Genomic DNA, 24,887 nt, shown 5'->3' on the forward strand with positions numbered 1-24,887 from the left:
ACAAAAGATCATATAATTACCACTTTTATTCATATTTCGCTAACCACAATCCAATCCAACCGTTTCCATCCCAAGACAGCTCTTCCCCAATTCGTCTCTTTATTCCTATATCCACATTCAATTTTCCTACCCACAATCCTCCTCATCACTATGTACCAAGGGATTTCCTTCGCCGTACTCTTTGTTTCGCAAATTCTTCCTCCGCATCCTAAAGCCTGAGCCCAAGCTCTATCCACAACCATGTACTTCCCAAAGTACATGAAAGGTATGAGAAATGAAAAAGGTAAAAGAAGATGAAAATGGATTCGCTAGCAGAACAGATAGATATAGAGATGAGTATAAACCCCTAGGAAATGCAAATGAAACCTCCGAGAACTCCCATAATTTAGAATATGAAAACAAGGATATGCCAGAAACGAATCAAGAGTATTGTCCCGGCCGTCGAGGTTAAGAGTGTGTTAAAATGTATAGTTGAGTAGGGAATGACTCTCGCGCGTGTTTCATTGACAAGATCTACTCCCTCATCTTGACATAATTCGAGGGGAAGATGCCTGATCGTCCATTGAGGGTACCAGTCCTATTTAAACATCAAATTAGCCTTAACTATCCCTTTCTTCACCTAAGATCTCAGGAAACTATTTCCAGAGCAAAAGAGAAACAGAAACATACCACCAATCCTCAGTACTCTCAGTCTTCTTTGTTACCGTAATAACGTCTCCCTTCTTGAATCCCAAATCTCCTGGCTGATCTGCATCAAATGTAAATTGCGCAACCGCCTCATTGCTTCTCAAACTAGCTGTCTTTGGTTGAAATTTTGGTTTCGGTGCGGCCGGTCTACCTGGTCCTGGTTTTCCACTACCGCCAAATTGACTTGGAGCTGCACGGGGACTATCAGAATACACATAATCATCATCAAATCCGCTACCAGATCTAGCCCTGCTTCCATTGGTTGGTCTGTCGTAAATATCATCGGCCCATGTACTCGCTCTTTGAGGACGATTTGGATTGACGTAATCGTCACTATGTCCTAAGCTTGCGCCTCGATCTCTCTGTGTACCTTCTCCAAAGGCACTTCCTCTCCTACCTTCCCAAACTACATCATCGTGTCGTTCGTCATAAACAGGGCTATCGTTATAAATTCCATCATCGGGATTCTGGCCCGCGAAAGCTCTCGAGTTCAACACATTCATAAGAGGTTGTGCTGCTGGTGGTGCTCGGACTGCGCCTCCAAGCAATTCAGCGGCTGTAAATCTTCTTCCATACAATTTCTCATTCGCATCTCTTCGCTCGATAATTGCACTTCCCTCGAGACTGACACCGGCAAAGAGTCCCTTTGTCTTGGAATAACTGAAAACACCAGCTACACCCTTCATACTGGCAGCTCCGGCTGCCTCGGCATTTCGTCCTATTGGTCCAGCGGCAATACTGACATTTCCACCCAATGTAAGAGAACCAGCTTGAGAGAAGGTGCGCACGGCTGCAGCATCATTGAGAATGAAAACGAAATCTGTAAGCTCGAAACCGATTTGTCCACCCACTCCGCCGCCACCGATACCAATTGCCGAGGGTGCGGACCAGGAACCATCGGAAAGACGAGCTATAACGACACCATTACCGTAACGACCGGAACCGATAAAACCAGCTTTAAGAACTGTAACGATTGCGAGGCCCTAGTTTTGAGGGAAAATGTTAGTGACAGGTTCGGGAATTTGGTGGCTGGGAAGGAATATATTGGAGGGAGGATAAACCTTTGCTTGCGCGAGAACATGTGGTGGAATAATCTTATCTGGTCCGAAAGCTTGTCGTGGATCAATAAATGAGGACAAAATCTTTCCACACTTTTTGCATTCCGCTGGTAAAAGAATAGATGTCAGCTTGGATGTTCTACCTGTAGTTGAATGATCTTATATCGGCCGATTGACAAAATGCAATAACTTACACGCCATAGACGAAGGAAGCGGATTATTGATTCCTAAAGGCATATTGAAGAATTATACCTATGTAAGGTAGATCTTTGAACGATAGTAGTAATGAATTTGCGCGAAGCTATTCTGTTGGTTCGTCTGTCTAGATATGTATGTAGGTATGTAGGTATGTAGGTATTAGGGATGTAGGTATGTAGGTATGTTGTGTATCTCCTTGCGTTCGCGAACGAGTAATTAAGTGTAGGATGTTCGGTGACAAAGTGTGGGGTGTTTGACTATCGCCTTATCCTGTAAGTATGAAATCACTTCAAACTCCAGAAGGTTTTGATTAGGAATATATGAAGATATCTATTCCTATATCTGATCTTGCGAGTTCTCAGAAATCAAATCCACAAGTTCCGAAGAATCCGATCAAGGTTCTATACTTCAATCTTTGTATGCAGGCGATAATAATCAGATTCGAGCCGTTGACGTCGTGGAATAATTCTAAGCTTGTGCGCAATGAATTGAACTAACAGTTCGTTCTTGATAAATGATCACCTGTCGGACGGAATGAGAGCCGAGCTTGTGGCTGTGTCGAATCAGCCTCAGCCTTGGACCTTTTGGGGTTAATCACAAATGAACATGGTTGCGACAAGATTATCTAGGATCCATGGATAGGTACTCTCAGCACGTTTCACGAATTGCATGAATTAATTCAAGTAAATTTCACTTCCCAAACTACATACTTGTCACACGAGGATTAATCGCACTACCTATACAATTAATAAACAAACCACGAATAATCAACTGGGGTATCACCTCTTGCAGACAAAGAAAGCCATCCATCTTCCCATCCACGCGAACCCACGAGATTTGAAACACAGACATCATAGTCTCAGAACCTCACCTCTGCATCTGCTCTACCCACCACGTTCTTCCCCTCACAAACACAAATCGACACTTCAAAATGTCGGACGCATACGAGCGCGAACGTCAAAACAATTCTCGTCTCAATGAACTATCTGCAAAAGTGTCGGCATTGAGAGGCGTTACCGTGGATATCTATGATAATGCTAGAGCGCAAGATGTTATTGATAATACTGTATGTATGCCCTTCCCTTCTTATTCCATCCCCGCTCCTCCTTGCCTTTCACCGCCCACATAGCCAACAAACAGATGTTAATGTATCTCACGAATAGTCCGATACCTTCTCTAGCATGTCTTCCTCCCTCAAAGGATCCGCTTCACGTCTAGGCCGTATGGCTTCCTCCGGAAATAAAGTCGCCATCTTGAAGCTCAGCGGGATGATTATTGGGTGCGTGATGGTTTTGTGGTTCTTATGGGGATTGTTTGTTTAGATGAGGGGCTGGAAGCTTTACATGATGGAAAAGAGGAAATTGAAGATCAAACCTGAAAGGCATCGGCAAGGTCAATTTTTGAATTTGTAGGATGCAGCGCAGGAATGGCAAAGTATCTAGCATTGAGCGTACAAACTCAATAGCGCTTGAAGAGGGATATGGGAACAAAGGGAAGGAAACAGAGACGGAGACAGAGCACGAAAGGAAGTCATTGTATTATATGTATGGGCAGGACATCGGCAGATATATTAAACTGCGGCTGTGGCATTGTAACGGGCGTTATTGGTTGCATATACTATTACGGTTGAACGGATCAGGATACATGGCGATATTTCGTAGCATGGTTGGTTTTGCTTTCAGGGGTGAAATGAATATACGCGAGAATTGTATAGAAACACATCAAATTTAAATTGCGCCTTGAATTATCTGTCATTTATAGGATATCTATGTTCATGTCATTTTCCATCCATTCATCCATGTTCATATATCCCGCAAATTCTTGCCCTCATCTCTCACTTCACATCGTACTGTATCCTTCAACATCCTCACTCCCATACATTGGAGAATAAATCCTCACCACCCGATGAGAACCCTCCAGCAGGCTTCCCAGCTCCAGAAGTCGCATTGGAAGCCGGCGCAGGGGCCGCACTGCTCCAACCTCCAAAATCATCATCCGCTGTCACCTTTGGAGCACTAACCATTGTATTAAAACTACCTCCAGTACCTGGTACTATACTTTGACTCGATAGACCTCCCCAGCTACCAAAATCCCCAGCGTTAGTTTGAGACGGGGCAGCTTTTGTGAGCGATGGACTGGTTTTGGCAGAGCTGCCCCAAGCATCACTTGATCCCCATGCGTCAGTGTTGCCCCAAGCGCTGCTCATAGCAGGTGCTGCTGGCGGAGATTTTTGTGCAGTTGCCGTAGGGCTTGAAAGATTGAAGACTGATGATTGGGCAGGTGGCGAAGCGAGTGTTTGTTTAGGTGGTGAAACATTTTGTACAGCAGGAGTGGAGAAGTCGAATAGATCTCCTAACGAGGAACTTGCATTTGTGGACTGCGGAGCTGGTGATTGTCCTGGCGCCGAGTCAAAGGCTCCAAACCCACTCGTAGAGCTGAATGTACGAGATACTTGAGAAGGCGCAGCGGCTGCTTTTGGCTTTGAATCAAAGAATCCGCCGCCACTAAGGGGCGGAGAAGAAATCTGAGCTCCGGAACCTGTAGATTGGTGGCTGGAGAGGTTGCCCAAGTTGGAGAAAGCTGTGGTCTTAGCTGGAGGAGATGTTGCATTTGAAAAACTTAGGCTGCTGAATGCATCGTTCATACCTCCAAATGTAGAGCGCTGTGGCGATTGTTGGGGTGCCGCTTGCATACCACCAAAAGATCCAGATGATGCATGTGAAATTTGCGATGTCTGTTGTTGCGCTTGAGGACGAGGAGCGGATGCATAAAGCGATAGAATCGATTGTTTCAAATCAGGTCTGGACTGAGTACCCGGAGCAGGTGTTGTACTCGAGGGTCGGCTAGGAGGAGCAGCCTCAGTTCCGAAGAAGTCCAAGCCCAAGAGGGAATCCGCCGGTTTTGTTTGCTTTGGGGGAGCCGGCTCTGACTTTGGTGGAGGTCTCGCAGGTACCGGACCGGCAGTACTCGCTCTCGGAGGTGGTCCGAAATCATCACCAAAGAGATCCTGTTGAGGAGGGGCGCTGATCGGGGCAGGGGCTTGAGTAGGTGGGGCGGTCCTTTGTGATGTTGATCTTTCAAGGTTGTGCTTCTCCTTGACAAGTCCAAGGGGTATATCATCGTCTCCGTCGACGTCCAGAGTTGAGGGATCCGGAATTGGTCCATCCATAACCCATCTCTTCGAATCGTATTTCGTTCTGATAAAGTTCTCGATTTTGGCTTCGGATGGTACGTGGCCCGGGGCTAACTTTGCTTCCCAATATTTGTTTGCTCTGGCATTTCCCCATTTCAATACGCTTTGTACCTGTTCGTCTGTCCATGAATCCAGATCAACGGATTTCACTCGGCTGATGTGAGTTCCCATTCCACGATGTATTCCGGAACATCTTATACACATGAAAACGCCCAAATTCCAGCTTGCCCATCTTGGATCTAACGGATTGGAGTGAATAATCAGCTCTTGACTTCATACAATGAATGGAAGCATATGGATGGAACCTACGTTTATTCCTTTTGCAATCGCAACAGACTTTATTACACTCGAGTTTCAAGAGACTCTTTATCGTTTGGGTGTTCTGCGCAATACGCTCAGCCTGAGGATTTGCTGGCCTGCGCGACATCCTGGCGAAATTAAATTAAGTGAAGTGAAGTGGAATGAAAATGGAATGAAAATGAAAATGAAATTGAAGATTCCTCTGGCAAAGAATTTCGATTACAATGATTGTATGTAATGATTTGGAAGAGTATGTCGCGTGTCCTGAGGAATGGAAGGAAATGTTTCTGAAAGGAGCTTTCTTGATTCCACACCAAGCGCAGCACAGGCCTGAACCGCTCGCTCGGCCTTGCGTCCCCACTAAACAAAGTCATTATGACCTTACCGAGAGAGGCCCAAGATTGGATTGGTTTTGGTACCGTACGGATTGAGACGATTTGGGCAATCGGACAGTGGAATAATTGGATCGTCATATATTACGGTTATAGGTAATTATGTTACCTCCTAGTATGCTCATCACTTTGTTCACTTGGAGAGAGTCGATTCACGCCCTCGGAAGGCTTCATTGGATACTAGGTAATGCCATTGATTCACACCTACAAATAACCGTACTTCGGTAGCTGGAGAGACCTTAGTAATGCATCCTCGGTTTGAAATCCGGTTCTTGGTTTATGGCTACTGTAGTCATCTACATGGCATACATACCTACTTGACACTTTCCCGTGCCGCACTCGACCTTGTGAACGTCTATTTATCAACGTAGGTATGCAGAGTAATCGTTGGTCTCTCATCCTATCATCCAACAAGCATCTAGTGGGAGGCGGAGGGGGGGAAGAAGAAGGAGGAGGGGGGCTAAAACTCCTAGAATTATTGACAGATCAATCAGTCACTTCCAGGTTATTGATGCCTCGATCAGCTCGATCTTCTAGTGGTTTACATAGTTCACCGTCGGGAAATGGACTAGAAAGAATTTTCCCTCCCATAAACTAATGATAGTAAACTTGCGTCAAGCTTTCTGTTAGACTAGACTTTGTTTGTTGATGCATTGTTGAAGAGCATCTTTGAGGGGGTTCGAAGATGTATATAAATAATATAACATTAACCGTTTGTATATTTGATATCCAATATCATGTTGACGACAAAGCTTGATGAACACCCTACCTATTTATAACATCTGGACTTCAAATGTTCCCTCTATATCTAGTTCTGGGGGTTGATTTCCATTATGATATTCCCTCCATTCATCCGATCGCAATGAAGATAGAGTTGTCAATTAGAAGTACGACGTAATGGTAGCTCTAGATTCATTCAGTCTCTTGCTAACAACTCTGGCTAACTAAACCTGACAACGATTCAGTGTACATCACTTAGGTTTCTTCATATCATATCACATCGCGTATTCATGAACATCAAGTCTTGATTCCAACATAACATCTAATGAGAATACAACTTCACCCCTAGAATAATTCTGTATTGCTTCCCGCGCATATACATATATGCGAAGTCAACACCAAAAGATGATTCCATAGTCACGGATTCCTTATGTATGGCTTGAGCTGAAGTCAGGATGTGCAGCTGCAGGTTGAACATGTAAGCCCAATCCGCTAGAAAATGCTGTTCCCACATTACCAAAATAGTAGTTTCTTCATTAACCTCACATCAACCAATTTCACCATCCTCTAAAGATTTCTAATGATGAGATGCATGATGCAAATCAATCCATAGCCCCAAATACAATCCTTGCCAAAATACCGGTGTCTGTAAAATTTCTCGGTGATGGTTCTTCGCTAAGAATCCGTCATGGTGGCGTTCAACCCCGCGAGCGTACAAAGCAATAGATGATTCCACATAAGACTGAGCTCCCCCTGCACACTGCCCTTTTACCTATCACCCAATTTGTCATACCTCGATATCAAATATATCCTCAAATATATTATAAATATCCTTCATGCGTATCCCAACGTTTCCGACTCTCGTCCGTACCTTCTACACAATCAGCAATTATACGCTTTCTCGCCTCCCAGCAACACAATACAAAGCCCTTCAACCCATCACTCGAGGAACCGTCCTGAGATCAATGCCAACCATCCCATTTCTATCATCTTTCTTTGGTACTTCAAGCTCTCAGCAAATGTCTTATCCAGTGCAAAAGACAGACGAAGAATGGCAAGCTGTTCTTTCAAGAGGTAAAGTTTCCCTTCTCGCCCTTTGCCACCCACCTAGTCTACCTCCACCTAGTCTACCTCGCCCCCTCTTACCATACTCTTCTCCCTCCATAGTCTTATGCACAATTGATCTATAAACCTCATCTAACACTCTTCAGAACAATTCCGAGTCCTCCGTAAACAAGGCACCGAAGCTCCCTATGTTGGCAAATACGACAAGCACATGCCCGACTCCGGTGTCTACACATGCGCCGGCTGCGACGCCCCTCTATACAAAGCTTCACACAAATTCAAATCTGGTTGTGGATGGCCCGCCTATTTCGATAACATTCCTGGCGCTGTAACAAGACATACAGATAGTACTTTGGGTATGGAGCGAACTGAAATAGTGTGTTCAAATTGCGGAGGCCATTTGGGACATGTATTCAAAGGTGAAGGATATAAGACACCGACCGATGAGAGACACTGTGTCAATAGTGTGAGCATGAAGTTTGCCCCGGAAGACAAAATCGTGGATGACGCGAAGAGTGCCGGGGAGAGCAAAGTTTGATTTGGAAGTGCTGTGTGATACTCGGGGGAGATGGTAGTCGAGTGAGGAAGCCGATTTGGAAGGAATTGTATGATACCGACGCGAAAGATGAATAATGAACTAGCAAGCGCTACTTGTATTGATAGTTAGTGGACCAGACCTTATGAGCAGAACAAATATCCCATAGAATGAATTCTATTCTGCCATGCGTTCATTTTGATCGTTACCGGTTATCTTAGTTGATGCCGGCTTGTTTTGCTCTTACATGCTTGCCGTTTCTTCACTGTCCTTTTTGAGCAGTATGATTTATAGATCGTTCGTTACATTCCCACTGGTTCTCTTTTCTTTTCCATGAACGGGGTTATTTTGTATACAACACTTGCTTTCATCTTCGACGAGGTTTCAGCTTATCCGGACCCATTATCTTCATGTCGCCTCCTACACTATTCCAGATCAGCTTGTATCGCAGCCATCAATCAACCCATATGTACCTTCCTTGCATCACCGAACGTTATCACGATCCCAATATCATCAGCTTACTTTATCTTGCAATCACCACGACGTTAGACGAGTTCGATACTTCGATCACACCTTTATTCACATCACTCATACATTCATCATCACTACACAACTTCCCGCTACCTAATATTGAAGTAGTTTTATTGCTATATTTTCCAATTACACAAACGCCTATTGACAAAGGAAAATGGCAAGATCTATTATAAGCCCTCCTCGCTCGATAGATCTTGTAGAATATCAAGTTCTAACCTCTTCCGACATTCTAACTCAGCTTTCTCTTTTAAATATCCACTTCCCTCTAATTCCTGCAAATCATTTCCAACATATAACCAGCAATATACAAAATAACCAATAATATATAAAACAAAGTGGTAAGACGGTTGATCCCTTTTTGCATCGGCGCCTCGTGAGAAGAGTTCTCTTCTAACTTGTTTGACGATAATTTCCAAATTATATCTCTTAAGTATCCAAATACAAATTGTTACTCTCCAAAGAAAATTAGAGTGCAGCTATTAAGTGGATTAAATGATACCAACATCGTTCTATATCCTGAAATCCGCTAGACTTGAGTCTTCGTGCCCGGTCTCTGTTTTTACAACAAGAACATCGGACGCTCAACTAAGATTTAAGCGGCCCTTTTTGTCCTTCTCTCTCAGTTGAAGTTCCAAAGGTGGTAGAGAAACTCTGAGAGATTCTCCAAATATTCAAGCGTGTCAGAAGAGAGCGTTACTGAGCATCTAATCTGTCTTCTTTATGGACGGAGGTAAAGCTCCACGCGTCAACATCTCGATTGATGATACTCCCAGAGATAATCTGAGTTGGACCCGTGGCAAATCGTCAAGGTCGATAATGCTAGCACAAAAGCTCCTTTTAGAATTAAAGAGCTTCCAACAATCCCCCGAGTTCGAAAACGGCGTCGAGCATTCGCACTCCGGCTGACTGGTTATTCGATGTTATTATATTCTATTACTCGATATCCAAAACTCATCGGCCGATAACCTTGACAAGAATCCGGGTTCGTAGCCACAGAGAATCCGCTGTGCCAATGCTGTGGGAAATGAACTCAAGCAGCTGTGCTGGAAATTTCTTTTAAGCTGGCTAACATTTGGAAGCTTTTGTCGAGTAATATTTTGAGCACTCGATATTTTCGAATGTTGATGTCTAGACCTATTACTTAAAAGCTAGATTATATATCAAAGCCAATCTTTGGCAATGCTTCGCCCTGGGCTGACGTCTTGATGTACGAAATCCTTGGGAATCGAACGGAACCAAAGCATGAGTCGCAGCAAGCGTGGATTCCACTACATGTACCGATCCAGCCTCAGGCAGATTCGATTTCGGATGTTAAAGATTGAAACCATGCTGCAGATATGTGCGTGAGATATCGGGGTGTGGGTTCTTAAATTCGACATTTCTCGGATGTATTTGGATTGTAGGAGACAGGGGTGTGCTTCGCGATAATAGTCGTGGTATATATGTCTTTCTGATACATAAAGACTTTTGCCGTTCGATTTGGAGGACTGATATACCGAAGATGCGTTGGAATAAATTCTAATTCTGAGAGATGCTTGGAACGATGGAGGAAGACCTTGAAAGATACATTCCAGAGTATTTGCGAAAACGAATCCCCAAAATCTGGACGAAAGCGATAGATAAACCTCATTCGGTGACGACTCGACCCGGCTTCATATGCAATCGATGTTGATGGGACGCCGTCCTGATCATTTTTGGGGAATAAGAACTGAGTGTTGTGTCAACAAAACCCCGAAACAATTTCTGCGTCTAGCCAAGTCAGTTGCCTTTCCGCAGAATTGGGGACCTCTTGTTGTTCATACCCGTTCTCAATCTCATCTTATTAGTATTCCATTGATTCACTCTCCTCTGTTTCAGGCCTATCTAAATCCATCGGGAAAAAATCCTCGTCTGAAGATGTCTCGTATGAAAATGTCTCGTCTGAATATGTATCTTCTACATCTGACTCGTCCAAATCTGCCTCGTCTGGATCCGACTCTTCCTCCATTGGTTCGGCCGCGTCATCTACTGTATGTATCGAAGTTGGTGGACCATAAGTCGCCTTCGTGACGTACTCTTCTTGAAAGTCACTACTAGCATTATTCACCATCCTCAACGAGCTACGCACACCATAAGGGTCATGGGAAGACCATACGGAACCGGTGCGCTCACGTTTGACTCCATTACCAGGTCCAATCCCGTTCCACAATCCGTTAACCGGCAGACGCTCATTTTTAAACTCATGAGACATGTATCCAGGCACCGCACTTAAATGATGCTTGACTTCCAAATAACCGTCCCCGCCTCTTTCCTTTATATATTCGAACTGCTCAATCTGTTCCCGGAGGAACGGGGACTTCTTAAGTTCTCTGAGGAGATTGGCCATTCTCTGCGCTTTCTTCGCACCTCTATCGGCCCCAGAAATTAGTTTTCTCTTGAGCTGATTACGTTTATAAATATTTTTCAGGTTGGACGATGTATTCTGGACTTTCCTCATCCTCTTATCATTTGTTCCAAGGAGGAATGCATCATTTATTGCTGCCATGGTTCTTGGTAATTTTTGCGACCAATATAAAGCCATCTCATTCAAAACAAACCCATTTCCACGAGAACGATCGAGCGTCTGGATGTTATCCAAAACATGCTCATAGTAATTCTGTACGGAATATCGTTGATCAATGCGTCCATTATCGTGGGCGCCTACTCTCATCATTTTCAAATATTCCCCGCTCCATTGCACGTCTCTATGTTCATGATATACTGGTATCCCCAACCTGCCAGTGTGCTCGGAGAGGTGAGAATTTGCAAAGCGGCTAGGCCACTCGGAATAGCGGGTTGGACCGGGATTCAAAATGAAGGGTGTCTGCGAGTGTGCGCGGACATTGGCAGCTCTAGCAGAGCCTCGTGGTGCGATCTCCTGCTTCTTGGGTGTAGGTTCTACCTTCCTTGCCTTCTGGTAACTCGTCAGCTTGTTTGGTTTCATCGTTAGGCCTTTCCATCTCTCCTATCATCGCGACAAAGGCTCAAATCGACAGAGATATGCAGGTATGACTTACTGGATAACCAAGATGGATTCTCTCAACCGAGTCTCTTATCTGCGTCTCCATGCGCTGAATTTCCTTGAACACGGCGTATCTTTGATGCTCGAGCTCCCTCGCAACAGACGCAGCTGATTTCCAATTGTGACCATCGTAGTATGCAGCCGTAGGATGTTTCATCGAAACGGAGCCTGGAGAATTAGTGGTGGTCTTACGATTGAACAAGAAAGCTTACCAGTATCGTCATCTTCGCGGTGAGAGTTGAGAAAGCAATTTGCGGCGCTGCTCAGCTGGCAGCGCTGAATCATTTTTTGGTCGGCCATTTGGTCGAGGTGCAAAATTTTCTGGCGATTGCTAGTCGCTCTAACTATTGTTTGTGATTGTTCGACTGTCTTGTGTTTCTTGAAGCTCTATTCTATGCGTTGTGATATCTTTTCCTTTTGAACGATAAAATTTTGATTTTCTTTGTTTATGGGGAATGATGATGATGATGATGAAGAAGAACAATTGTGCGGAAGTTTTCTCTCAATGCGCTCAGGTAGTTCGACTTTCAATTAGTTAGTTTAACGATGTGTCATCTCTACGTTAACCTTGAACATTGGAGGAAGTCTAGTCCAAAGGGGGAAGGGGCAGATGTGCATCAAGTGATGTAGTCGTACCTACTTTGAGTTTATCGCTCTTCTAAGGGGTTGTCGACGTCGACTTTTCTGTATGAGAAACGAGGATTTAGTGATAAGGTGATACCAAATATGTCTACGTGTACGAGTGAGGATAGAAAGTATTCAGATGTGGGAAAATTTGAGGGCTCGAGACTTTGCTGAGTATTCGGTTTTAATTCAATGCGCGGGTCCTCGAACGTATAATATTGGAAAAATTTCAACCTTCTTCTCATTGGACAAGATTTTGGTCGATTATCGAAATTTAGGTTTTCATTCAATACTGAGTCATCGACGTTCACTGTCCTACTAGTACACTCCCCCCCATTTTCTCGCTTAGTACGGCGACCCTGAAACCCAACACAGTTTTCCCGCCAAGAAGGATGTATTTTTTTTTTCCAATTTTGTATCAAATTTTATGATTCAAAAACGAGAAAAAAGGGGATGGACAACATTGTAGTTATCAAGATCAATCATATTATCATTTCATGAAGAAACATACTGTACAGTCTGATAATGCATTCTGAGGATTCGAAATGAAGTGTTGGGGAACTAGATGCTACTCAAGTGATGAACTAGTACAACTCTAACAAATTTAAGCGAAAGATGACTACTGCAAGCTTCTTTGGTGCATCTTGTCTTCCAATGAGAAGCTGGATTTGCACGTGATTCGCAGTTTGTTATTCATCGTAAGAGAAATACCCATCGAGTAATTTTACTGTTTTCGTTGAATTAAATTGATCCTTTCCATATTTCGCAGAGCCGATTTCACAGGTGCCATGGTCATCGGTGGGTGCTTCAAAATAAGGCAATTGCTCTTTCCATTCTGTACCATAGTTTTAGTTACCCCTTAGCTGTGAAACTGCCATCCTCACTTTCTTTTGCTTCTCTGGAATTGTGTGGAATCAAATGAAATCTCATTCTTTCTCATTCTATCTTGACTGGCACTTCACCATCGACTTCCCACGATCCCATTTCGCATCCCTAGCATTTCTCTGCACCAGTAAATGCCCATCTTGGGTGGCACTAAGAGCCATTGATGGATCAAATCATCATATTTCCCTCATCACGTAGAAACCGCATCTCGGGTTACACGAGGTTGTAGTAGCGTTGCGAATTGAGTAATAGATGGTTCGGAAGCAGATGAAATCAAGTAATACTTGCACATGTACCTTCATACAGATAGAACAAAAGCTACCCTACTCTAGAGCTACCCAAAACTTTTTCTCTTCCATAGATATGTTGCGTTTGGGTTTCAATCAAGATACATGTTTTAAGGCATAATTGGATATTGAGATCCCATATCCCAAATCTATACTCGCTACCAGGCAGAGTATACACAGTAAGCGTAATCAAGGCTCATAGTTAGTTCGTCCACAACAAAGTACGTTATTAGGAAACGCTCTTGCCTATCTAGCACAGGATGTGAATATACTTTGCAGGCGTCGCATTTTTTAACAAATTCGGAAATGAAGACCCATACCAACAAATCGTGCAGTGAGCCCATATCGATATCTCTCAATGGTTCGATCGGCAGTCAATCGATGACGACTAGACAAGGAACTTGCGATGTGTAACCCTAACCCTAACCCTGTTCAAATATGAATCGTTAATGGAAATGTTATGTGAAATACGAGCACTGAATATGTCAGATGTGGTATTACTTTCTATTCCAATCATTTAGTAATCATATTTGAGCGCAGCGAAAATGTGTAACGGCGTTATTGTTGGCATATTTCCATTATAGAGAGATGAAAGTATCTCCCGTGTAATAAAGAAAAAATAAGAATAGTTACGTCAACGAAGACACAGAGCAGTGTTATTTCTTCTCAAAATCCACACGCATATAATTGCACTAAAATGCGGGGAAATTTTTCAGATTTACAGTTGATCACGCAAGTGTACCGGTAGGAGATAAGATCGTAGAAGAAAATGGATTGATGAAATTGCTGTTTAGACTATAGTATAACCAAATAGGTATCGGTATTCTTTTTGAATTCCTAAATTTTCAATTCCAATATTCTTGTGCTGTGTATAAAACAAGTCCGTCTCGATGTGTGTGTATGATTGTGAGATTCTGTTTCGATTAAGCGAGTTTTGATTCAGCTTTATACACATATATCAATCGACGAGGTTGAGAGGTTGAATCAACGAGTGGATGTAAATATCAGTGATGAGACTCCTGAAAGAAATTTGGATTGATTGCTGTTCTGGGATTGCATCATTTAGTTTGGCCAGCTGTTGCAGTTAGAAGTCGAAATTTTCCCCGCACTGTAGACTCGTCCACGATGATTCGCGCTTTTTCTACCTTGAGGCCTACAATTGATATCATTTGGTGGGTTCTTACCTTTCTTTCTCAAAAGCGTCACAGTGATCACTATCCTTTCAATGATAGGAGAGAAGCAGAGCTTTGTGATACTATTCATGGCATGTATGATAATACACACTACTATTGTATTTTGGAGGGCCTGAAGCTCTGTAGGATTCATGGAGTTCATGAAATTTAGTAAGAAGCTTTAATAATTGATATTTAACAAGACTTGCAAAGAAAGAAATGCAGTAGTGATTATCTGCTATTATGTGGTTCTTGTTTCGTGAGCTTTTGAATGCCAAATTGAATTTTATGTGACCTTTATCCTTGTGGCTATAAGAGACATATCTCAAATTGAATGGCATCACTTCATGTAGACAGAGTATCTTGATTGCCAAGTTGAAGGAAAAACGATAGCACTTGGGGTATGCCTGCAAGGAAGTATTAGCTCAAAGAAATATCTAACCCTGAACGTAGGAGGACTTTCGCAGATCTTCCATCCATACAACATACTATGATAAGATATCTCTCAGTTAGTCAAGTTATTTATAGAAATAATATCTCAGATATGCAACAAAATGTATTTCCTCCTCTCTCAGGAGTGTGATTGGCAGGAAGCAGTCTGCGAGGGGCAAGATAGATGCTAGTAATCTTCCTATTAGTCGAATGTGTATACATAGTTCTTCAGATCTACAACTTAGTTTAAAAAATATGACATAACCATGGAAATCTGAAGTTATTTATAGAAACAATATTTCAGAGATGCAACAAATCGCAATTCCCTCCCTCTCGAGAGAGTATGATTGGTAGAGTAGTCATTAAGGAGCATAATAGATGCTAGTACTCTTCCTATTGGCTAAAAATGCACCCAGACTTCTTCAGATCTACAAGTTGCTCCAAAATACATGACATAACCATGGAACCCTGAAGTTATTTATAGAAATTTCATTTCAGATTTGCAACAAAACACATTTTCTTGTCTCTGTGGAATGTGATTGGCAGGAAGTAGTCTGTCTATGAAGAGGAAGCTAGACGCTGGTAGTCTTCTTATTAGCTAAGTTTGCATCCAAAGCTCTTCAGATCTACAAGTCATTCTGGGATGTATGACATAACCACAGAAGTTTGAAGTTATTTATAGAAATTGGTGTTCAGATGTGCAACAAGAGACCGTATTTTATCTATCTAGCATTTGATAGGTGAGAGATAGTGAACTAAAGATTTACTTTCGGTCTATTTCTGACAGGTGGATTCAGACCTGCAACAGCAGACTGTAATGACTTTACTCAGAGCTTGATAGGTGCAAGATGATGAGCTAATAGTTAGCTGTCTGTCTATTTTCTGACAGGTGGACTCAGACCTGCAACATACTGTTATTGTATTTCTATTAAAATGTGATAGGCCAGAGAGATTGAGTTAAAGCTAGTTGACTTCCCAATTGTTTGACAGGTGGATTCAGATATGCAACAACAGACTGTAATAATTCAATCTGGAATTTGATAGGTGCGAGATAGTGGACGGAAAGTTAGTTGACTTTCTAATTTTTTGACAGGTGGACTCAGATATGCAACACATTGCACTTTCATCTCTGTTTGAAGTTTGATAGGCCAGATATGGCGAGCTAGAAATAGAATAGGAAGTTAGTTGGCTCTTTAATCTTTTGACAGGTGGATTCAGACATGCAACGAAATGGACAGGACATTTGCTAAAATAAGTGTGATTGATGCAAAGTAGACAATCAGAGTGGCAAGCAAATTCTACTATATGTTTCTTTCTTCTAAGCCTCCTTTCAGACGCCTAAAAAATATCTTTAATTACTCTATTATAATGAGGACATGTGTCAATTCTTGTCGAAAGTTTGTTCAGAATACTCCTGTTATCAGTCTTTCGACTCTTAAAGAAACGTCTGGTAACAACTATCAGATGTGAATATCGCATAACACTGACGCTTGATTTAATTTCTCGAGAAGCTTCATACCCGATGATGGCAGCGCATTGAGATCTTGCATCATCGCAATCTTGCTTGACTCAGTGACAGAATTAGGCATCTCGGTGGACCCACTGAAAAGGTCACGAAGTATAAAGTCATATTATCATCACAGTGACGGCTAATCTTATAAAAGTTAGGAAGCTATGTCAGGATATACACAAGGTCTATACCTTGTTCCTAAGGCCCTTATCGGCATAACACCGCTTAAAATTAGCGAAAGTTAAACGTCTACCCAACGAGCTTAGGTTTGAACACCTTACGATACGATTTTAGCTACGGTAACTAGCGTCCCTTTTCATCTGTTGAGGTAGTAATAGAGGTGTAACCAGTACGGTTATCTGAGGCATTGGGCCTCGTTGAAACGATCGAAATTCGTTTAAATTCTCTATCGACATTTGAAACATGCTTGCACCATCGAGCATTGAAAGCTTCCATATGTAGTGAATTAGTACTCTTCTCTTATATAAATTTACCCTTGCATAGGTTGCGAGGAATAGATCCAAGTGTATCTAAAGTTTGTCATTCGAAGTAGAGGGGTTTATCATCGAATCATGGATGTGTTGTGTCAGTACCGACTTGTTGGAATCTTCCAGCTCAGCTCCTCGGTTAAAAAAAACTTTCACTCGTAACAATCGACCTAACTTATTCGCGCTTCTTCGCTTTTAGCTAGTGAGTGGATTGGGTCGATCCATGTCGAATCATTTCTCATCTTCCATGCATTAATGATGTCATAATACCGTTGGTTTATTCTTGCCTTGATGACTGACCTCCACTAAGCTATATTGTATTACTTCGGTGGCGATCAAAACTCTATCGTGCCATCGATATGTCCCCAGACATGCAACATAGTGAACTCAATCGTGCCATGGATGTGTTATCTCGTATCCAGATATGCAACATAAGGGAGTCAGTCACGTTTTATTCGGAATAGACCAAGATCCTGACTCTGGCTTCTTATTTAAATGGGAAAAACCCAGAAGTTCATATCACATTCTCAGGATAGTCTGCCATATACGCGATGAAACTCGATTCAATTTGTAGAATAAGGTCTTCATATCAAGTGACATATACAGAATATTCCATGTAATAGAGGCCGTCTTGCTTCGTTCCTCTTCATGTGGGATCTCATTCATCCATACAACATGAGAAGTTTAAGTCATACTTGCACAGGTGATTTAGCTGCTCAATAGATAGAGAGCCTGATTTAGACATGCAAAACAAGGTATTCAAATCACACACATAAAGCTTGGTATATTTAGCCTTCAATGAAGTGCTAGACAACAGGTGGAAACAATTCCCGAGCAAGTTTAGAAGTTCTATAAATAGAGATCCACATATCAGATGTGCAACATTAGGAGTTCAGATTACGCTTCCGATAGAGGGCTGAACACAGTTTGGGATAACTCTGGGATGGTAATCCGGGGCTGAATCGTCTTGCTGCACAGGTCATGGTGGGTATACTACACATTGCTCCATTGTGCTGGGTACACAAGGGTAAAGATCACGTAAATAAGTTCAATGCTAGTCTCTATTATAAATCATTATCCTAAATTGTTTATCTCTTTTATTGCAATTTCTGCTTGACCTGAAGCTCAGCTAATCAGGCTTACATAGGTACTCAGTTGATAAAGTAATCATCCAAACACTTTATTTCTACTCCAATCCAAATACATTTTATTTCTCTCTAAACTTTCTATGAATGTCTTAGCTTTCAAGACCTAACAATACAATACATAAGTTATATATTAGACTTGCTGTTTTGAAGGTGATGTATTATTTCTCAAACTAACAAGTCAAGTGCTTTGCAAAAGCAATTGAGATTTTTATCTGTATGTTGATCCGTTTACTCAAATATCTCAAAACAGTTGTGCGGCACCAGTTAGAGTTCGTGTATATAAAAGAATCATTCTGAGTGTGACAATTGTATTCATTTTATAAAAGATGATGTTGATGTTTCTCCTGAGTTACAAGCAATACGAGACCTTGATACAAATAGCTTGAAGAAACTAAAAATGACAGATTGAATTAAGGCTTTGAAGCTTGAATTCCCGATCTTATGACCTCCACAATTTTGATACCCCTTAATCCCTTGATTATGTTCGCTAGAGTTGGGAACGCCATCTCCAGTTCCCCATTTTCCAGATCCGTGAATACAATTTCCGCCTTCCCTGCCTTCCATCTCCTCTCTCCTTCCGCTTTCGGTATCGAAGGATAAGTTGTCGCGTACTCCGCATCTTGCCCCTTTTTGATACTTGATGGAATGGCCTTATAGTGTAAAACCGGACTTTGTAGAGCAGACTCAGCATTTGGAGCCTCTTCCAAGTCATCCAAGGTTAGGCGACAAAATTCGGTACCTTCCCAACCAGCACTCAATATGAACGACGATTCTGAGCTAGCTTTCTCATCCAATGTTGCAAACACCTTCGAGAACCCCAACTCCTCTCGGCCAGTAATGATTGGATCGGCCATATTTTCGAACAGAACTGGCAGGAAATCACCTTTCAGTTCAGCCGAATCACCAGAATGGCTATCCGAGGAACTCTTTTGTACGATATCATGAACAAATAACCCCAGCATTGAGTATCCCCGACCTCCGAGCCACTCTAGATTCTCCAAGCGTGTAACTGAGAATGTGGCAGTTGCCCACATACCCTCCGTACCAATTTGGAAATCATCGGATGGCAGAAGAGTCATTAGATAGCTTTTGTATGTTTTAAAGGTGATATAGCTTGTTTTGTATGTCGCATCCAAGGGCTTTCGTTGTATGCCGTTGAGATCTTGTCTTGGACCTGGGCTAGGCCCAAAGGACATTGGCATTCTCCGATAAAGAGCGTTATTGTTCAAATGCCGAATCAAGATCCCATGCGCATGATCGTAAGCATCATGGGAAAAGTTGATTTGCGTAAATTGCATGGGATCTATAACCTTTCCTCCATGTTTTCCACGAGGAGTTTGAAATGCAGCTTGGCGAGTAAAATCTTGTACGAGTGTAGCACGATCATATCTGGCTTGAACGTAAAGCTTCAAACGTTGCTGAATATCAGACGATCGAGTACCCAATGGAAACAAAGCCCCGATTGCCGCACTATCTTCTATCGCCTGAGCACCGCCTTGTCCTTGGTGTGGAAGAAATCCATGAGCTGCATCTCCGAGCAGTGCCACTTTCCCGTGAACCCAATTCTCTTTACCCAGTTCCTCGTGATCCAGTAAACTCCATAGTTTAATATCTTCAGGAGAAGCCTTGGCTAGCAGAGCTTGGACATCTTCTTTATATGAAGTGAAACAATTCAAAAGGGAGTCTTTGGATGCGCTTTGACTCCACTCTTCTGCACTAGCTTCCGTTTCTTCTTCCGGATGCAATGCCACAAAATTCAACAAAGTATTGTTCCTACATGGATACGCAACTATCCTTCGATCTTTTCCGTATAGTAGAAGCAGTTGTCCAGATTTCTCAACGAAATGTGCTGTCTTAGGATCTGCTCGAATATCGTCGATTGGAATTAAGAATCTGAAAGCGCTGGTTCCAGATGGCTCTGGGGGTGGAAGATCCTTCAGCAGTAAATTTCTGATCTGTGAATGGATGCCATCTGCAGCGATTATAAAATCGCCCGTGTGCGTAGATCCATCATCCAACGTTAAAGAAGGAGTTTCAATATCAACAGACGCAACCCTGCTTCGAGTATGCAGCACTGCTGGTATTCCTTTGCCTTCTTTAGAAGTAGCAATGTCTTTCAGTGCATTATGAAGGTCTACTCGGTGTATCAATTGCCAAGGGTATGGGAAGACCTTTGATAGACCTCTCACATCTCTGGAAAATACCAACTCTCCATCCGGTCGATACTCCGTTACCCACTCTGTCTGATTTGCGCCATGATCCTCTGGTATCATACCAAATCTTCTTAACAGGCCATTCACATTGCTGGGAACGTGTATTGCTGCACCGGTTTCAGATGCGAAGCGAGATTGTTCAAATATCTATCTATTAGTTAGTCTCGGTATCTTGAGTAAAATTCAGGGACTTCTACACACTTCCACAATGTGTCCTGCTTGCCGCAGAAAAATCGCTGCCGAGAGGCCTCCAATCCCACCACCCGCTATCAATACCTTTAAAGGTCTGTATTGGTCGTTAATGTTGTCGTTGGTAGCCATCGTTAATTTGGAGGTTCTATGGTGTATGGAGATCAAAACACTTCGGAAGTGAACTCGCTTTTTGGTATTGCTAGGTGTGAGATTTAATGATTGTCGTCAATGTGATCCCGAGAAATCAGACAATTAAAGATATGTATATTCTCATTCATGGACATACAATGTCCGTCGAAGTCCGTTCTCTGGCTTTTCCGCCGCGATACAGGCATCTATTTTTGATTTCTGTAGCGTGACTGGCGCCCACTTCAAAGACTCTGACCAATTTCTGTATGTGGTCTCGATTCACCGTCGGTTATGGGGGCCCGCACCCACCGGCAGTTTCGTTTTTGTAATTTTCATATCGTCACCCTCCACTCGGCCCCACATACCCCTCCTTAACGACATGCGGAAATTCTTTCAATTACTGAATCCGGATGGAATAACCACGGAAAGACTATCGTAGCCCTTGTAGTATCTCGATTTGAGCGTGGAATCTAATTGAATTATTATTGGACTGTCTTGTTCCTCTTTGCAGCATTTGTCTTAGCTGTAGGTGGTACTTATGCACGCATCCAGTTTCCTATCCTCGGCCTCACAGAAATAATATCACGATACAATTTTGAAAAACATATAACGATACTCAACCCTTGATATCTCCAAGCCTTTATCTCGACATACTTCACTCATCCTTCCAGATCAAAATTTACACTCCGTAACCGCCAAAATGGTTAATGCAGTAGAGCCTAGTCCACTTCCCAACATTTCCCGACACATCACCGACCATGACCGTGACGGCAAAGCCATAATATCCTCTTCCCTCTCCTCAGAATCTACCTGGACCGCTGTGAAAGGCGCCAAGTTCTTTCTGGGATACTGCACATCGGAATTTCCAGTAGAAATGAGCTCCAACAAAGACATATCGAGCTACACGAATTACCTATCTTCTCCACCAGGCCTAGTCATTCCAGGAGGCAACGTTCTCCGAGTTGTGGATATAGAACCTGGGCATCTCTCACCAATGCATAGAACTACAAGCTTGGATTACGGGGTGGTTATTGAGGGGGAAGTGGAGTTGGTTTTGGATGGGGGTGAAAAGAGGATCATGAAGAGAGGTGATATTTGTGTGCAGAGGGCTACGGCTCATGCTTGGAGGAACTGTAGTGAGACAGAGTGGGCGAGGATGCTATATGTTCTGACTGAGGCAAAGCCGGTCATTGGAGAAGATGGGAAGGAGTTGAAGGAGGATTTGGGTGGAATGGATGGAGTGAGGAAAAGTGGCTAAGGATTCGTGAAGAGATAACCTGATCATGATTGAAGGTTTCATAATACAAACATTCATGTGTACCTTTATCATCAGTGGACATTGTTTCGCTTTCAATTGTATCGAATTAAGAGCAGGAGATTTCCATCCGATGACAGTTTTGTGTATTATGATCTGTGAATCAATGATAGACTTTCAAGCTGATCTCATCCAATTTGATCTGCTATTCATAAATTGGATGTGTACTTGTTCTATGTGATACCCATTTTTCACTGTTGCTTAATCTTGGAGCTTCTGGACGATAATTATCCTCATCTTATATTGAGAAAAATACCGGTGGGATATCATAGATGTCAGTTATTTTTGCTTCAAGGCTCAGGACTTGGGACACAACTTCGTGGGATGTTCATGGAATGATAGATGATGGCCAAGGAACGCTCCCTAAACTTATTCAAAAGGCCCTTAGCCTTCAATAAAAGAGGACATGAGATCGCAAATAAGCTTTTTTATCTTCAGTTCAAATTGCACATTTTGATTTATACACAGACAGCAATATGGAAGACTAATCACACTTGACCTTTAATCATCTGCGCTTCCCGAGGTCTCCAGAGCAATTTTGTACGGCAGAATTGAATCATCGAAGTTCATAAAACATTCAATTCTACAACACTACATGACAACTAGGTATTTTTACACCCTTATGATCTTGACGGCACAATAGGCAATGTGACGAAATTCTCCTGTCCTTCACCGAAATGGATGTTATTCTTACCTGCAAACTTATCTACAGATCTACAATTCCAAAGTCAGCACATGTGTATCTCTTCTAAACGACAGACGAGTAAGGAATCAATCACAACAGGAAACTTACCTATCTTTCTCATTCCCATGAGCAAAAATCCCACTTCCCTGAGTATCCCCCGAACTCACTTCCAGCACAATCTTTCCCCCTTTCTCTACCACAACATTAGTAGGCCACACCTCAACATCCACTGCATAACTGGTTTCAGGTTTAACTTCCTGAACATCAACCGAGCGATATTCGCGATATGGTTGGTATGGTAGATTCCGCGGATGGGTCTCCGCAATTTTACGGAGAGAAACTCGGAGCCAGCCTTTAGTTAGTGGAACCGGATCTCCTGCTGTGCCGGTGTAGAAAATTTCTTCACCTGAGGGGGAAATATGGCGGAGGGTCAGAAAGATGTCGATGTCTTTCTCCGGGGCGGTTGCTGACGGAGAAGGGGAGAGGGATACGTTCAGATGTGCGGTGATATGCCCGGTAATTTCTGTTTCTTGCTCGAATGGTGCGCTTGTGAATTGGACAAGCTTTGGATTTTTGAGAGTTCCCAACGCATCATATGAAACTTTGTCCTCACTTGATGGTGACGGATCTCTGGAAAGTGTTTTCCCTGGTGTGAGATAGAACTTGGTATATTGTGTTCCTGCTAATGGCCATTCTGTTTCTTCTCTTCGTTCATATTTAGTTTCGGCTTCGGCATTGTTGTAACCAACATCTCCTTTTCGAAGAATCACGCTGACAGGGCTGACTTTTCCGGGGGTAGACCAGCCAATTTTATCGTCATCTTTGAGAAACGCGTCGAGGAACGATTTTTGTATTTCAACTTCTTTTTTGTAGTAAAAGGGAAGATCGTGGCGTCCAGTAATGAAACGGAGATACTTGAACTTGGAACCTGCCCACATGTAGCCATTCACATTGCCTATAACTTTCATCAGTGACCATCAAAATAATCTTCACATCCGTGAACTCACCTCGAAGATGCAACAGAATACCTCCCCAATTCGCTACCGATAAAACCGGAACCTCAATGTCCTCCAGATTAAAATCCTTTGATTTGTAATAATCGTCATCCAAAAAGCGATTGTTTACGTTATCGATAGTCTGGTCGTTACGATTCTTAAGAAGCGTCTCTTCATCCAAATCCCCTTCAATGGTATCCTCGCCCCATTTCGAAGCTGCACGTCCAGGTCGACCATATTGATTGGTAATAACTTGTCTGTTCCACCAAAATCGGATGAATTCATCTGAGAGGATTCCACCATGTCTGCATCGATCACGGTAATAATCAGTCATTCCCTCCCATGGTATAATAGCCGCAAGACCCTTTGGTCTACGAGCTGCAACACGCCATTGACTGCCTACATGATATATCAGCACAGAATAGACAAGGTTAGAAATTAATCAGTCGGCATTGCATACCTGCATAATAACTGATTCCCAAAAGTCCAACTTTCCCAGAAGACCAAGGTTGCTCGGATGCCCACTCAACAACATCAAAGAAACACTCGCTTGTGCCTCGAGACATTGTATCTAAGAGCCCAGGACTTTGGCCCAGCCCTCTCTCATCTGCCCTCACAACCACATATCCTTTAGAAGTCCAGAATACTGGATCTGGGGTTTCCCAAGCGCTATATTTACTTTTGTGCTCAGGGTTTACCTCGCTGAAGGATTTGGCGAAGAAACTTTCGGGACGACAATGTCAGTATGCGTGGTTCACTCTATAATAACTTATGTGAAAGGATGCTTGACGGCCTATACTCACTTATCGTAAGGAATGTCTTTTCCATAAGGTCCATATGTCACAAGGACAGGGAATTTGGCACCTTCTGGAGCAATTGGTCTATAGACATTGCATCTCACTGGAAGATCAGATGCTTTCAATGGAATAGAGACATTTTTCTCAAATACCAATCCATTCTCTTTGTCTTCAATGACTTCCAGAATATCTCTAATCTTATTGGTGGTGGTCATCGTGAATGTTGATTCGCTAATGATTGATATTTCTCTTCGGCCAAGGTGATCGAGATGTACTTGTTCAAAACATCAGTT

General features: G+C 42.7%; 8 protein-coding genes across 8 annotated transcripts; 3 read left to right on the top strand and 5 right to left on the bottom strand.

Moving 5' to 3' along the window:
- Window positions 1–513: 513 nt before the first annotated feature.
- EAE98_007231 (uncharacterized protein) lies at window positions 514–1,982 on the bottom strand (the record flags this gene model as incomplete). Its single annotated transcript, XM_038954854.1, has 4 exons — window positions 514–577; window positions 670–1,670; window positions 1,749–1,852; window positions 1,940–1,982. The coding sequence occupies 4 exons, from the start codon at window positions 1,980–1,982 to the stop codon at window positions 514–516; spliced, it is 1,212 nt and encodes a 403-aa protein (XP_038808996.1).
- A 613-nt stretch (window positions 1,983–2,595) lies between these two features.
- EAE98_007232 (uncharacterized protein) lies at window positions 2,596–3,432 on the top strand. Its single transcript, XM_038954855.1, has 2 exons — window positions 2,596–3,009; window positions 3,107–3,432. Exons 1-2 carry the CDS (start codon window positions 2,875–2,877, stop codon window positions 3,263–3,265), a joined length of 294 nt encoding a protein of 97 aa, XP_038808997.1. The 5' UTR covers window positions 2,596–2,874; the 3' UTR covers window positions 3,266–3,432.
- A 378-nt stretch (window positions 3,433–3,810) lies between these two features.
- EAE98_007233 (uncharacterized protein) lies at window positions 3,811–5,563 on the bottom strand (the record flags this gene model as incomplete). Its single annotated transcript, XM_038954856.1, has 2 exons — window positions 3,811–5,375; window positions 5,446–5,563. 2 exons carry the CDS (start codon window positions 5,561–5,563, stop codon window positions 3,811–3,813), a joined length of 1,683 nt encoding a protein of 560 aa, XP_038808998.1.
- A 1,684-nt stretch (window positions 5,564–7,247) lies between these two features.
- Window positions 7,248–8,906, top strand: EAE98_007234 (uncharacterized protein). The gene is made up of 2 exons (XM_038954857.1): window positions 7,248–7,622; window positions 7,760–8,906. The coding sequence occupies exons 1-2, from the start codon at window positions 7,385–7,387 to the stop codon at window positions 8,149–8,151; spliced, it is 630 nt and encodes a 209-aa protein (XP_038808999.1). The 5' UTR covers window positions 7,248–7,384; the 3' UTR covers window positions 8,152–8,906.
- Window positions 8,907–10,504: 1,598 nt separating this feature from the next.
- On the bottom strand, window positions 10,505–12,007 carry EAE98_007235 (uncharacterized protein; the record flags this gene model as incomplete). The annotated part of the gene is made up of 3 exons (XM_038954858.1): window positions 10,505–11,614; window positions 11,718–11,890; window positions 11,935–12,007. The coding sequence occupies 3 exons, from the start codon at window positions 12,005–12,007 to the stop codon at window positions 10,505–10,507; spliced, it is 1,356 nt and encodes a 451-aa protein (XP_038809000.1).
- Window positions 12,008–18,678: 6,671 nt separating this feature from the next.
- Window positions 18,679–20,967, bottom strand: EAE98_007236 (uncharacterized protein; the record flags this gene model as incomplete). The annotated part of the gene is made up of 2 exons (XM_038954859.1): window positions 20,683–20,967; window positions 18,679–20,628 (listed from the first exon to the last, which is right to left on the bottom strand). The coding sequence occupies exons 1-2, from the start codon at window positions 20,800–20,802 to the stop codon at window positions 18,679–18,681; spliced, it is 2,070 nt and encodes a 689-aa protein (XP_038809001.1). The 5' UTR covers window positions 20,803–20,967.
- Window positions 20,968–21,502: 535 nt separating this feature from the next.
- EAE98_007237 (uncharacterized protein) lies at window positions 21,503–22,060 on the top strand (the record flags this gene model as incomplete). Its single annotated transcript, XM_038954860.1, has 1 exon — window positions 21,503–22,060. One exon carries the CDS (start codon window positions 21,503–21,505, stop codon window positions 22,058–22,060), a length of 558 nt encoding a protein of 185 aa, XP_038809002.1.
- Window positions 22,061–22,661: 601 nt separating this feature from the next.
- EAE98_007238 (uncharacterized protein) lies at window positions 22,662–24,809 on the bottom strand (the record flags this gene model as incomplete). Its single annotated transcript, XM_038954861.1, has 5 exons — window positions 22,662–22,831; window positions 22,911–23,757; window positions 23,810–24,196; window positions 24,258–24,520; window positions 24,601–24,809. The coding sequence occupies 5 exons, from the start codon at window positions 24,807–24,809 to the stop codon at window positions 22,738–22,740; spliced, it is 1,800 nt and encodes a 599-aa protein (XP_038809003.1). The 3' UTR covers window positions 22,662–22,737.
- Window positions 24,810–24,887: the final 78 nt, after the last annotated feature.

The sequence above is a fragment of the Botrytis deweyae genome (assembly GCF_014898535.1).
Source record: "Botrytis deweyae strain B1 chromosome Unknown BDEW_016, whole genome shotgun sequence".
NCBI classification, from domain to species: domain Eukaryota; kingdom Fungi; phylum Ascomycota; class Leotiomycetes; order Helotiales; family Sclerotiniaceae; genus Botrytis; species Botrytis deweyae.